Source organism: Zootoca vivipara, chromosome 13 (assembly GCF_965207765.1).
Source record: "Zootoca vivipara chromosome 13, rZooViv2.hap1.1, whole genome shotgun sequence".
In the NCBI taxonomy this organism is placed as follows: Eukaryota; Metazoa; Chordata; class Lepidosauria; order Squamata; family Lacertidae; genus Zootoca; species Zootoca vivipara.
Genome location: NC_142596.1, coordinates 11399298 through 11414651, shown reverse-complemented (window position 1 = coordinate 11414651; position 15354 = coordinate 11399298). Strand labels below are relative to the sequence as shown.

The following is a 15354-nucleotide window of genomic DNA, read 5'->3' as shown; positions in this document are numbered from 1 at the left end:
TGTAGTTTAATCGTGAATTTTGGATATAATGGATATGTAAAAGGATTTGGATTTTTATAAAAGATGCAGGAGGAAATAGGACCCACAAAGGGGAGGAGGGAAGTTCAGGAGATTCTTTGGAATCTTGTTCTTATGATGTATGTTGGATATGTGAGTGTAAAACTTTCATTTGAATGAATGAATGAATGAATGAATGAATGAATGAATAGTTATCCTGATGACCAGCTTCGGGATGGAAGGAGCCAGAGCTAGTATTTGCCCTTGTTTTCCATCTCTCCCACTGTTGTAACTTGCTGCAATCACTGCTGCCAGACGATAGTGGAGAGGTGGTGGACTTTCAGCAAGTTTCCACATTATCTGTAATTTTACACCCAGATCTTGCATGTGCTCATTAGGGAGCAAAGAATGATGAGACAGGAGCTTCCAAAGGTGCATTGGAAACGCTTTTTAAGCCCAATGCCAACACATTTCAAGTCTTACAAGCCTTCTCCAAGGGCACCATGCAAGTGAAATTATATACCATCACTATCTACTGCCTATCCAATGGGTGGCATATCATTTTTTTCAGAAATGTTACTAAAAACAGGGCTGGTTACAGATTGGAGAGGAGCCATAGCAAAATAGTAGTAGTAGTAGTAGTAGTAGTAGTAGTAGTAGTAAAACTTCAAACATTAAAAACTTCCCTAAAAATGTCTCCCAGCCCCCCTCTTGAAAAACACTGTCACACTGAGGGGGGGAAATAGCAGCTACAGCACCTCAGTCAGTGATAAAAATGTTGTGAGAAATAAAATAAGGACCACTATGGCTGCCACCAAAAAAAGAAAAAGGAAAAAAAATCTTGCTTGAGTCTTTTCAAAAAATGTTGTTCCCCTTGAAATTGGCCCTTAGGAACGATCAAATTTTGGTAGTTCTTCCTACCAACTTGCCTTCATCCTCCATGGGTCGATTCTTACAATACATGTAACTCCGAGCTTTATAAAGATTCTGATATGTGATCCTTAAGGTTAAAATCCAATTATTCTTATTTATTGGACTTTTTACTTCTCCTTCACCAGAAGGTCCCTGGGCATCTTACAACATTGTAAAACTACAATATTAAAATCAGATGAAACAATTTACGATATGAGAAAAGAGTGGGTCCTAAATATATATCGGGTGTCAAGGTGAAAGGTGTGTCTTCATCATTATATGATGAAAGTTGTACAACAAAGGTACCAGACACACCTCTCTGGGAATGAAATTTCATAGCTTTAGGGGCTGCCACAGAGAAGGCCCTATCCGTACCCTCCAACATTTCTCGGATGAAAATAGGGGCATCCCATTCCATAATGATAATTTTACTATTTATACCCCACACATCTTACTGGGTTGCCCCAGCCACTCTGGGCAGCTTCCAACACATATAAAAACATAATTAAACATTTTTAAAAAAACAAAAAACCCTCCCCTATATAGGCTTGCCTTCAGATGGCTTGGGGGATCGGATAACTCTATACCCTCCCACATTTCTCCAATGAAAATAGGGACGTCCTAAGGAAAAGCAGGACATTCCAGGATCAAATCAGAAACTGCAGCGGATTCTCTATATCAGGGTAGTCCCTAGAAAATTGGAGGGTCTGCCTCTCCTGGCCTGGTTTGGCCAACCACCCCATGAAATTCCTAGGGCATTAAAACGACCAAGAGGGCCCTCTCTGCTGATCTTAAGAGAGTCTGTAGGGAAGATGGTGGTCTTTCAGAAATGAGGAGTCTAAGTTGTTTAGGCTTTTAAACACGAATGTCATGTTTGGTACACACCTCTGGATCCAGATCATCAAGAACACTTTCCAGCTGCTTCAGCTCATCCTCAGAGAGTTTGTTGAGAATTTCGTCTTCATTGATATTCTTGTATTTCTCCAGCTCTTTCCGGAACGGCACAGACATGGCTCTTTCTAAACAGGGTCCTTTGAAGGTTGCCTGTCAATCATTCAAGAGTCAGTCTTCCCGATCCCTGTGAAAAAAGGAGATCTCTTTGGGGGTTTTTTTTGCTTAATAATGTTTTTATTATTTATATGCCACCCATCAGACTGGGTTATTTTATTTTATTTATTAAATTGTATACTGCCCGTGGATCTCAGGGCAGTAGTTCGGTCCTCAGACTTCAACACTAGTTGCCTAAAAGAGAACAGCTTTTTCTTCTCACCCATTGATGGAATCCTAGAAGGCTGGCAACCCTAATAAATCTGAATAGATGAACAGGGTTATGTGAAACTAGGAGCCAAAGAGAATTAGTATAATCCGTTTTCTGCTACCAAATACTGGCATTAGTTTTACAAAAGCTGACTTGATCCACATTAGAACTCACACTCCACCCCATTTTAAAAATAAATGTCTCAGAAATATTACATGCAAACTGTTAACAGCTACTTTAAAAGATGGGCAAGGAACAGGGCTAAACCTTTAAGAAAACATCTAAATAGCAATTTTTAAAATAAAATATCAACAAAATGCTAGTACTCCAGCCAGCAGTAATTCACAAGACAGAAAATATTTTTTAGAACTGTATTAAGAGCACAGGAGGGTGGCAACATGAAAACAGGCCTTTTCGGTGGTGGCTTCCCAGCTTGTGAAATGCTCTCCCCTAGGAAGCTCACCTGGCACCATCATTATATATTCTTAGGCACCAGGCTAAACTCCTTTTTAGCACATGTAAAGTTCTGTTAGATGAGTGAGTTCATGGGGACAAAAAAGAGTGTATGAAAGAATACCACTGCAAATAGCTAAATTGAAAAAAACTGTCTCTCTTGTCTCTTGCAGCTGAGATGTTATGAGGTCCAAAACTGGGAAGTAAGGCTGCAATCGTAACTTCACTAACCTAGGAGTAAGCCTCACTGAATTTGGCTGTGAGTGCAGCTTTCTCCCAATTGAAGTGCAGAGTGTTTGAGGACCAGGACATTCGCGGGGGAACCAAAATGCTTGTTTACAAAGCTATTGTACTACCAACCTATTATACTACCAACCTATTGTTTACAAAGCTATTGTACTACCAACCTATGCTTGTGAAACGTGGACCACTTATAAACGCCATCCCCAACTCCTCAAAAGATTGTCTCCGAAATCAACGGTGTCTCCGAAAATTTTTGCACATCACTTGGGAAGACTAATGCCAGTGTACAGGAAGAAGCAAAAAGCACCAGTGTCAAAGCAATGATTCTTCAACATCAACTTTATTGGACTGGTCATGTTGTGCAGATGCCCGATGATCGTCTTCCAAAGCAACTACAGTACTCTATTCCAAACTTAAACATGGAAAGTGTAATGCTGGTGGTCAACAAAAGAGGTTTAAAGACTCTCTCAAGGCAAATCTAAAAAAATGTAATATAAACACCGACAACTGGGAAACCCCGGCCTGCGAGTGCACCAATTGAAGAACTGCCTTTACCAAAGGTGTCATGGGCTTTGAAGAAACTCAATCTCAGGACGCAAGGGAGAAACATGCTAAGAGGAAGGCACGCTTGGCAAATCCACACTGTGATCAACTCCCGCCTGGAAACCAAGGACGAAAGGGGGAAACATGCTAAGAGGAAGGCATGCTTGGCAAACTCCTGCCTGGAAACTTATGTCTCCACTGTGGAAAGACATGTTGATCCAGAATTGGCCTTCACAGTCACTTAAAGGTAAAGGGTAAAGGGACTCTCTTTACCATTAGGTCCAGTCGTGGACGACTCTGGGGTTGCGGCACCCATTTCGCTTTATTGGCCGAGGGAGCCATGTGGCCAGCATGACTAAGCCACTTCTGGTGAACCAGAGCAGCACACAGAAATGCTGTTTACCTTCTTGCTGGATTGGTACCTATTTATCTACTTGCACTTCATGCTTTCGAACTGCTAGGTTGGCAGGAGCAGGGACCGAGCAACGGGAGCTCACCCCATCACAGGTATTCGAACCGCCAACCTTCTGATCGTCAAGCCCTAGGCTCTGTGGTTTAACCCACAGCGCCACCCGTGTCCTTCACAGTCACTCAAGAACCCACTATTCAAACCGTGTTTATGGAAGACAATCTTACGTGGCTAGGAGTGATCGCCAAAGAAGAAGAAAGAAGACTTCTGATTAGTCATAGTTAGGACTGCACTCTTCAGGTTGTGTATCCTGTGTTCTATTCATAGTTGTCCCCTGATGTGAATGAACAGGACGATCATAGCTTTGTTGATTTTAATGGGTCTATTCTGAACAAAACAAGCATTCAATTCAACCCTAAGTCAGGAGTGGGAGCCAAAGATAAGAGCCAGGGACCAAGATAACCTGTTGTTTCAAATCTCATTCATTCAGATCTCATTCTCTCCAAAGGCATTACACTAGTATCCTTTTCTTCCACAGTTCAGGGCAAGAAAAGAAAAGAGATTCATTTCTGCACTAGTCAGCTGGGGAACGAAATGTTTACTTCTCCAGCTCTTAGGAAATTGCCATTTAATCATATGATTACCATCCTTTCCTTGCTAATTGGATTCTCCACCCTTAGCCTTATGCAAATAAACTGTGCCATGCCCTGTCTGAGAGCCTTATCTTGTCTGCAGCTTGAGGCTCTCAAAGAGTTCATTGGTCATATCCTCTGTTCTTCTCATTCCCTCCCCCACCCCTTCCTTGTATTTTTTGGCATGCTCTCCAAGCAACTCGCTCACTTGGGTAACGGGGCTCATTAGAGCGAAGCAGAGCTTGCCAAGGTACGCAGCAACGAAGCAACAACAACTCAGCAAAAAAGAAGAAGGATCTAATGCACATTTATGATCGGGTTGTACTTGCCCATACAAAATAATCAGATTATCCCACAAAAATATGAGTCACTGCTTCTCTTATATGGACTGAACTTTAGATAGGAGCCCAACTGCCTCCAGTCTGCAGATACAGCACAGCATTTACACACCAGAAAGCAGTATTTTATATAATACTTTTCTTAAGTCCTGGGTGGGGAGCCTCCATGATTGTCTTTTGGCTGCCTGGAATAGGCTGGGGAACTGTGATCATGCCTCTTGCTTGCCTGGAAGGAGGATGGAGAGGGGTGTGGCATTCAAGGCTCACCCTACCATTAGGCAGAGGGGGGCAGCTGGCTCAGGCGGCAGGGGTGGGGAGTCGGGCAGAGGTGGCGACAGGGCTAGGCCAACATTTTGCTGCCTGAGGGAGCCTATGGAACAGAGGAGAGGTGTCCATTTTCAGGTGGGATTGGGGCTGGTTCTGGAGTCTGAGGTTCTCCACAAGGGGATGCAGCTTGGAGGAGGCAGTCTGGAGACACAGGCTTCAAAGGCCCCCAGTCTGCTCCCAGCCTTTGTTGGAGCAAAACCCTCACCGGGAGGGAGCTATCCATGGTCTAGAATCTAGATACCCTCGCCTTGCTGCTTTTTCTCTGTCAGATTTGACATTGGGCCAGAACACAACAGCCAATGATAGACAGAGCCAACTCATGCTAGTTTTCGTCCTCATCCCCCCCTATTCCTCCCTGCTGAGGACAACGGGAAGCTGTCTCAGGCAGTGTCACCCCCTGGACTGGTTGCAAAGAAGGAGGCAGGGGGGCAGTTTAGGGCAGCGCCTCATTTCCCCTAAGGGACCAGCAGCTTCCACTGCCTCCTGCAATTGTCGCCTCATCCGCTTCTTCCTACTTGGGACTCCCTTTCTCTTGCCATCCATCTTCCTTCCTCTGTTCCCCCTCAAAATACTTCTTAAAACTTCCTCTCTTATTTCTCCTCGTTTTGAAGTCCATTTTCGTGTTGCTATGAAGCTCATCGGGCAACCTTGGGCTAGTCCAGGCATGCCCAATCTGCAGCCCTCCAGATGTTTTGGCCTACAACTCCCATGATCCCTAGCTAACAGGACCAGTGGTCAGGGATGGTGGGAATTGTAGTCCAAAACATCTGGAGGGCCAAAGGTTGGGCATGCCTGGGTGAGTCACTTTCAAACCAACCCGCCTCGCAGGGTTGGTTGTAAGGATTTATTTATTTATTTATGTACATGCATACTGTGCCATCCTGATCTTCTTGAAGCAAAAGCAGGGAAACTTAAAAATATATATATTATTATTTTTAAAAAGTACTATTCATTTGCATTTATACTCCACCTTTCCTCCAAGGAGTTCTCCTCCACCAACTTTTATTCTCACAACAACCTTGTCAGGTAGGTTGGACTGAGAGGGAGTGACTGGCCCAAGGTCACCCAGTGAGGCTTCATAGTCAAGTGGAGATTTGAACCCTGCTCTCCCAGGTCCTAGTCTGACACTCTACACCAGGCATAGGCAAACTTGGCCCTCCAGATGCTTTGGGACTACAACTCCCAGCATCCCTGGCCACTGGTCCTGTTAGCTAGGGATGATGGGAGTTGTAGTCCCAAAGCATCTGGAGGGCCGAGTTTGCCTAGGCCTGCTCTACACCGTATGGCTCTGTTGCTGCAAAAAAATTTTTTACATTCTCACACAAGGGCAACTATCTGCACACAGAACTTGGAGACGCACTGATACATTTTCCAGCGGTGTGATGCCCTCCCCTATCCTTAAAGTAGCTGTTTCTGTTCAGGAAAAATATATATCTTTGTTTCCAAACAAAAAACTGTGGTTATCTAAGGTCACAATTTTGCAATTATGAATCCCGCAGAGGAAGTTTCCCAGCCTGCTGTTTTAGGTTTTTCGTTTCCCCCCTGCAAACAGCGATAACAACATTCCGTGGGAACACAGACTAGCCTTGTTGAAAGGGAAACATCCTGCACAACCCTTTGGAAAAGATACAGCTAACAGCAGCAATCTTTCACATACGTAATTGCCCAGTTCTTCCAGACTGGTAGGCTCTTGACTACTTAAGAACAAGCCACTTCCTTGGTCTTTTCTCAATTCAGATGAATGAGAGATGGAAGGTCAGATCCAGACTTACAGAGCAACCCAAACACCCTTTATTCTGAGGGATCATAGAGTCGTAGAATTGTAGGGTTGGAAGGGACCCTGAGGATCATCTAGTCCAACCCCCTGCCTTGCAGAAATATGCAGCTGTGATGTTTGTGTCTTGGGTGGGAGAGTTAGAATTGCTCCAGTTTAGCTTGTCAAGGGTGCTGCGAGTTGTTGGGAGACCCCTATTTCCCTCCCAGATCTACAATTTCCAGAGTTCCCTGGTTAAGAGGGATTGATCGCTAAACACTGGGAATTGTAGCTCTGGTAGAGGTGTAGCACCCTTAACAAACTACAGTTCCCAGAATTCTTTGGAAAGTGGCATGATTCTTTGAGAACTGCAGCATGCGATTAAAATGTACAACCACATCTTCCTTCCTTCCTTCCTTCCTTCCTTCCTTCCTTCCTTCTCTCTCTTTCTCTCTTTCCCTCCTTCTTCACCTCCACACCCAGATCTCTCTGAACTCAGCCAGACTGCTGTTTGTCCTGCTGCTTTTCCACGGGGAAAACCTGATCCTTAGCGCTGTATCAGAGCAAACGTCAATCGGGTCTTCCAGAGATTGAAGTTTGCTCCAGTCCAGAATCCTGGAAACAGTGGTCTACCCTCCACCAAACTATAACTCCCAGCACCCTTAACAAACTACAATTCCCAGAACTCTCTGGGGGAAGGCATGTGCCTTAAATGTATGCTGTGTGCACATTTCAGCAGCCTAGTTTAGAAGAGGGTGTGTGTGCTTTTTCTTAGCGCTGTGGCTAAAGAACTGGAAGCCCCAAACACTTGCTGATCAACTGCAACTTGAGGATTAAAATGCCTAAAAATAGCTTTTATCCTCTGAACAACATCTAGAAAATCCAGTGATGGATGTTTTCATAAAAGCAGAAAAACCACTTTATTAGTTATTCAATAATGTTTGATGGTGCCGCCAAGACTGGCAGGCATCCTGTCCCACAGTGAATACTTTATTACAACACTCATTTTTATTTCATTTATTGATTTAAAGTATTTATAAACCTTTCTATTATTAACATTTCTAAGCACTGTACATAGAAATACAGAGAATAAAGCAATAAGACGTCATCAGATCCAACACTACATGGAGGTGCCTGGTGGAATAAGAAAGTCTTTGTCATGCACCAGAACTTTAGCAAGGAGGGTGCCTGTCAGATCTCAGCTGGGAGGGATTTCCATAGACTAGGGCAGGGCTTCCCAACAAAATTTTCTCGAGGACCCCTCATCAAGCCGCTATTGTGACAAGGACCCCCATTAATTCCTAATCCTAAATCTAATTCCTAATTCCTAATCTAATTTTTCCAGTAAGCTTAACACTGATCTTGGAAGGGTAAGGTTCAAGGGACGCCGACGATTTAGGTTCAATGGACACTGACAAGATCGGTTCGAGAGTCACTGACTTACTTGCTTGAACATCAAATGCATTATCTTCCTCTTCATCTGTAGGCCTTTGTCGTTTTAACGAACCACTTTTTAACCAACGGTCCATTTTTAACTACGCGAACTGTAGCTTCCGCGAAAAACAAAGCTTTGTTTACAAACACTACTGTTTTGCAAAGAGGCAGCGCGCGCCAGGGAGGAGGGAGGGGAATGGAGAAGACAGGGTACCTGCGCAGTAGCGCACAAATGAAGCCGACGCGCGCAAAGCATCTTGGGGAGGTGAGCGTTAGTAGAATGCGCACACTGCCTCTTTGCAAAACAGTAGTGTTTGTAAAGCGCCACCTAACGGCATACAGCAGAACTACTGCCTCTATCTAATTCTAGTTTTGCGCTAGACTCTGCTCATGCAGGAAGCGGCCAAAACAAAAAATCTGTTATCATACGAAATATATTTAATATATTTTTTATTCTAATAGCATCTTGCGTACCCCTCTGGCATAGCTCGCGGACCCCTGGGGGTCCTCGGACCACCTGTTGGGAACCACTGGACTAGGGACTCAGCTACATTAGTAAAAACAAAACAAAACCACAATGCCTTGAATGTGTTATAAACATGTAACACCAGATGGCAGCAGAGAGCAAAAGAAATTTCTATGCGATTTTTACAGTGTGTTTTTTTTTTTCTTTTGGTATAACGATTTAATTTCTTCCTTATTTATAGCGACCCCCCCCCTGGTGTGTAGATCCACCCTTGGGCCACAACACTAAATGCATGGCTTATCTAATAGCTACTCTGAGCCACCGGGAACCTCCAAAAGAGATTTTCCCCATAATCTCAGTGATCAGGCAGGGCTGTGTTTTATTTATTGCTTTATTGCGTTTATATCCCATCTTTTTCTCCAAGGAGCTCAAGGGGGCATACATGGTTCTCCCCTTTCTCGTTTAACCCCCACAACAACCCTGTGAGGTAGGCAGGGCTGCGAGTGAATGACTGGCCCAAGGTCACCCAGTGAGTTTCATGGTCGAGTGGGGATTTGAGCCCTGGTCTCCCAGGTACAAGTCTGACTTGCTCACCACTAGACCATATGGCTCTGGATCAGGCTCACACCACACCCACCTGCATCCATTGTGGCTACTTCTACACAAATACAGTTGATGACCATTTCATGCAGGGGTTCCGTTTTCAGCCCCTGCACACCAGTGGAGCGCACAAAAACATGCACCACCCCATTACACTCCGCCCCATCCCGGTTCTGCACTTTTTAAAATCATTTTTGTCACATTTTCAGTCCCTTTCAGGTTCGGCCCTGTGTGCGAGTAAATGGTCATGCATCTTTTGGGACTCTAAGGATAGCATGTGGGATACAGTAGTGCTTTGTAAACAAGCATTTTGGTTTCCCTGCAAATGTCCCGGTCCTCAAACACTCTGCACTTCAATCAGGAGAAAGCTGCTTGTGAAACGTGGACCACTTATAAACGCCATCTCCAACTCCTTGAAAGATTCCATCAATGGTGTCTCCGAAAATTTTACAGATCACCTGGGAAGACAGGCAAATTAATGGCAGTGTACCGGAAGAAGCAAAGATCACCAGTGTCGAAGCAATGATTCTTCAACATCAACTTCATTGGACTGGTCATGTTGTGCAGATGCCTGATTATCATCTTCCAAAGCAACTATTCTATTCCAAACTTAAAAATGGAAAGCGTAATGCTGGTGGTCAACAAAAGAGGTTCAAAGACTCTCTCAAGGCAAATCTTTAAAAATGTAGTATAAACACCGACAATTGGGAAACACTGGCCTGCGAGATCTCCAATTGGAGAACAGCCTTTACCAAAGGTGTCATGGTCTTTGACGACGCCCAAACTCAGGAAGAAAGGGAGAAACGTGCTAAAAGGAAGGCATGCTTGGCAAACCCTCATTATGATCAATTCCCATCCAGAAACTTATGCCCCCACTGTGGAAGGACGTGTGGATCCAGAATTGACCTCCACAGTCACTTACAGACTCACTGATAAAAATCGTGTTTATGGAAGATAATCTTACTCGGCTACGAGTGATCGCCAAAGAAGAAAAAGAAAGAAGCAGGTGGGATAATGGATGATGCACGACCAAAAGAGGTCATGTATTAAAGGTGCTCTCAAAGACACATCACTCATGAGCTGGAAATATAAATCTGCCTTCCAGCCAGTTCCAGATCTTAATACATAATGAAAACTCTGGCACGTGATGTTCTGCTCTGTGCCAAAAGTGGTGCTAAAAGGCTGTCCGTACATCACCTGGCAACATGTGGAACTAACTTAGGTCACCTCCAGCCTGCCAGCATTTCATGAAAGAGATCCAAGCGCATACCGGAAATTTAGATTTGCGCAACTGAAGTAGATTAAAGTGCTGTGTTGCAACACACCCAGTGTTTCCGCTGTTAGGAAAATACAGTAGAGAACTTAGGACGAACACATGATGAACAGCAAGGCACATAAACACCCCAGAGGCAAGTCTGCCTGAGTGCTCATTATTGTATAACCTCCCCACCAGCAAATCAGAACAAACGCTCAACAAAGACCAGGCATAGTCTAAGCTCCGCAGAGGGGGGCGGATAGCTCAGTTGGTTAGAGCGTGGTGCTCATAACGCCAAAGTTGCAGGTTCAATCCCCATATGGGACCGCTGCATATTCCTCCATCGTGGGAGGGTGGACTAGATGATCCTAAGCATCCCTTCCAACTCTCCAGTTCTATGATTCTGTAAGCTTTGGGCCAGCAAATCAGGACGAACGCTCAGTAAACGGGATATCTGGAGGAGCCCACGTATTGTGTCAAGTTCCTCACTGATAAAAGGGCAGCATCTCTTCAGGGCTTCTTGTAGAATCATAGAGTTGAAAGATACCACGAGGGTCTTTTGCCCAACATGGGGCTCAAACCCACAACCCTGAGATTAAGAGCCTCATGCTCTATGGATTGAGCTATCCCAGCTTACTCCCACAGGGCTGATTTCCCAGTCTCTGCTAGCTGGGATCTAAAATGCGACTACAGATTCAAAGCATGTAGAACGAAGATAATTCAGCACTACTTTGCACTCAGGTCATCTCATCTGCACATCACTTCTCAAGAAAAAGGGGTTTTTGTTAGGTGGGGTGGGGAAGCCCCTATCTGGGGGGCCGGCCCGCAGGCCAGTGGCGAGTGTGGCAAAGACTGGCGTTGGCAAAAACCCAACCACTTCCCATCCTATGCCCAGGCAAAAAAGAGGAAGTGTCACAGTTCAATGACACTTTTCAGCCAAGTAAAAATCACTAGAGGAAGGTGGGGAGCAGGATCCGGGCTGGGTGTGACCTGGGAGGGAGGGGCAGCATGGTGTCAGCAGAGTCCCGAGGGCCAGGCAGAGCTGCCTGGGGGGCCACGACTCCCAGGTCCGAGGCTCACCACCCCCGCTTGACAGTTCCATTCTCAGGATCCAGCTGATTTGCCATGTTTAGGGTTTGTGGGGAAGAGAGAGGAAGGAGAGTTAGCTCTTGGGTCCAGGGGCTGATGATCCTAAAAGCTTCTTGCTTTTGTCCTGAAGCAAAGATGTGAAATGGTTTGTTGTATTATTTTTTTCCCTTATTGTGCTTCTTTTGGCATGAGCATTTGGCAAGACGCTCTTTCCTTGTTCTTAGCCTCTGCTGATTACACAACCACAGCTGGATTATAGGGAGGTCCTCTGCAGGGGATGCTCAGTCAAAGATCATGCGGGAGAAAGGCTGTTTTACTCGGGCAACTGGGTCCCTTTTAATCTCTCTTTTTTAAATGAACTATGTTATCTGGTGGTTGTTGTTGTTGTTGTTGTTGTATTTAAAAAATGCATATTAAGGGAAGAAAGGGACTCAGCAACCCTGCAGTCATTTTTGTTGAAAAATTGGGTCTTTCTATCACGTGTTGGCGCAAGAAATCCACCCACAGTGTTAGGAGCACTGTGAAATATTCACTGAAGGAATCTGTGCATTTTATCTGCTAGCGTACAAGAACATATTTTATTTATTTGTTCATATTTTTTACTTAATGTGCCATCCTGTCTCCCTGGTACTGTTTTATGTTGATGTATTTATCTTATTTTTATAAATCCCTGTCAAATCTATTTAAAAAATACAGGACACTAAAAGTAATATTTTAAATTGCTCTTCTTTTTAATGCCCCACCCATTCAGAACTAAATAGCACAACCACCTCCCTTTCTTCTTATCTATTACATCTACGGTGCTGGGGAGAATAAAGGCAATTCCAAAAGGTTAACTATGCTAGGTTGCAATTCCAAACACACTGACTAGGGCAGGCATCCCCAAACTGCGGCCCTCCAGATGTTTTGGCCTACAACTCCCATGACCCCTAGCTAAGAGGACCAGTGGTCGGGGATGATGGGAATTATAGTCCAAAACATCTGGAGGGCCGAAGTTTGGGGATGCCTGGACTAGGGTGTGTAAGCACCATTGAGCACAATGGGACTTTACTTCTGAGGAAACACACACGGGGGCTGTGCTGTTCGTCTCTTGCAGCAGCTGGGGAGGGGGCTGCAGCTCAGTTTGAATCACAGAATTGTAGAGTCGGAAGGGACCCCAAGAGTCATCAAGTCACCTGGTCTGCTTTGCAGGAATGAGGTCCCAGGTTCCATCCTCTCCAAATAAGGGCTGGGAATATTTCACAGCCTGAAACCCTGGAGAGCAGCTGCCAGTTAGTGGAGACAATACTGAGCTAGATGGACCAGTGGTCTGACTCAGTATAAGGCAGCTTTTTGGAAACCCACCTGAGGAATCCTAGAGCACCTTAAAATGCTTAAAGGGAAGGGAAAGTAGAGGCAGAACAGCCTCTTTCCATCATCTAGTTCTGCCTCTCCCACGCCACCAGAGAGCCTACTCAAGAACCATCTTGCCCTGAGCAGAGCAGAGAGATTTTTTTAAGCCCCCACCCTGTCCTTTGTAGCTTGTGTTTGCTATTTTTATACTATTTTAACACAGGTGCCTACTGTTTTAGCATTTCTATGTGAGCCATTTATTGAGGGCTTTATAAATATCTTAAATGCACGCACCCCTACAAAAGACTCGCACATGCCACGGAATTGTAAGAGTCAGAGAGGGCTCTCCAGATGCCATCTAGTCCAACCCCATCCTGGTCAGGGCAGGAAGTTCAGAGTTCGAGCAGCCCCTTGCTCACCAACAGACCGCCTGGTGCCCATTTCTCATGATTAAAACACACACAAGGTAGCAACACCAATCCATTATTATCCTAAAACACACACAAACACCAATGTACCAGTGCTGCAAGATCAAAGTGAAACCTCTTTGGGATGAGGACAATTATTACTATTAATAATAATTTATTATTATTATTACTATTACTATTATTTGTAGGTGTACCCATTCCCTCTGCACTTTTCTGACCGAGTCCCCTTTGGCAAAGCTCTAATCCGGATTCCTGCTCATAGGGGCCTTTGCACACACCCCATAAAATAATTGAGGGGGCCTGCCTCCCCCCAAGTTGATGGGCATTGCCAATCAAATGGTATGCGTGCGCTGCATCTTGTGATCGATTATGCGGGGGCGAGACTTACCTGGGGACCCCCCCCCCATACATTTTATTCAGATTGGCATCCCTGGTCCTGCTCGTATTGAACGCGCTCGCCTCTGCCCCACTTCCCTTTTGCCCATTTCCCAGGCGAGCGGGTGGTCCCTTTTGGCAAAGACCTGCTGTATTATTGGAAACCCCTCCTCCGTGCCCTACCTCTGCTTCGCGGGCGAGTTCCCCCTGGGAAAAGATCCGGGAAGGCCCCACATCCAATACATCGCCCCTCCCCATAGCGACATCCCCCTCTCCCCCCACACACGGCCCGCACCGCCTGGCAACAGAGGCGGCAGAGACTCAATGGAGCATCATCCTAGCTTTAGAAGAAGATGTAATGCAAGCAGAAGGCAACGCCGGGGGACCATTCTGTCCCCTCCACGGCTCGAATATAGGAGTGGCTTCTCCCCAGACAGATCCAGGAGAAGCGGGGTGAGAATGCACCATTGCACCCCATTAGGGGTGCCAACCTGAATAAAATATTGGTGGGGGCAAGGTAGCCCCGCCCCGCAGAATCGATCACAAGATGCCATTTGGATGGCAATGCCCATCAACTTTGGAGATCCCTGGCCCCCTCGAATATTTTATTGGGGTGGGGGAGGGCGAAGGGACCTCGGCTCCCAGGAGTTGGCTGCTATGCACCCCATCCCATCATCTCCGGGCTCTGCCTGCAGAAGGGAGGCTGGCTGGTGAAGGATGCTCGGCTCCATCCTCCAGGGCAGGGCGGGTGGGGTGGCAGCGAGCGTGCATGCATGCACGCATCCCGAGTGGGAGATCTGGGGGTCGGGGTGGGGGGTATGACGACCGCAGGCTTACCCAGCTCCTGCACCGTTGGCCGCTGCTCCTGGGCGGACGCACGATTTATCCCGTCCGCCTGCCGGCCTTTCTCTGCATGGTGCGCTCCTCTCTCTACCGCGCGCTCCCACCCACCCCCCAAAAAGAGAAAAGCCCACCCCAGAGGGCTGTCAACAGGCAACGCGCTCTCTCCTCCTCTGCAGCCAAGCCAGGCAGGCGGTTGCGCAGCCTCAGCTCCGCTGCTGAGCACTCTGGGACTCGTAGTTCTTGGGACTCCGACGCATCCCTTTCCTGGCCGGGGTCTGCCTGGTCCAGAACCGCACCTAATGCATTAAAAAAAAATGCAATGCAGGCGTATATTTATCTACAGTACTGCATTTGCACCCCATCATTTCCTCTAAGGAGCTGGAGGTGGGGCGCACAGCAAAGGCGTCCTCCCCCCTCTCCATTTCATCCTCACAGCTTCTTTGGCGATCACTCGTAGCCGAGTAAGATTCTCTGCCATAAACACGCTTTTAAAAGTGAGTCTGTGGAGGCCAATTCTGGATCCACACGACCTTCCACAGTGGGGACATAGGTTTCCGGGCGGGAGTTGATCATGGTGAGGGTTTGCCAAGCGTGCCTTCCTCTCAGCACGATTCTCCCTTTCGTACTGAGTTCGAGTCTCTTCAAAACCCACATCACCTTTGATAAA

At 46.1% G+C, this 15354-nt stretch overlaps 1 protein-coding gene across 2 annotated transcripts in view; it reads right to left on the bottom strand.

Annotated features, from left to right (window-relative positions):
- LOC118093199 (tropomodulin-2) overlaps positions 1-14901 on the bottom strand; it is a 40511-nt gene extending 25610 nt beyond the window's left edge. The window contains exons 1-2 of one of the 2 annotated variants that reach the window (XM_035132123.3): positions 14682-14901; positions 1795-1987 (exon numbers count right to left, since the gene is read on the bottom strand). In XM_035132123.3, the coding sequence (XP_034988014.2) occupies positions 1795-1920 (126 nt within the window). In that variant the 5' untranslated portion in view covers positions 1921-1987; positions 14682-14901. The remainder of the gene's footprint in view (positions 1-1794; positions 1988-14681) is intronic. The other variant, XM_088656596.1, reaches the window with a different exon arrangement.
- Between the last annotated feature and the right edge of the window lie 453 nt (positions 14902-15354).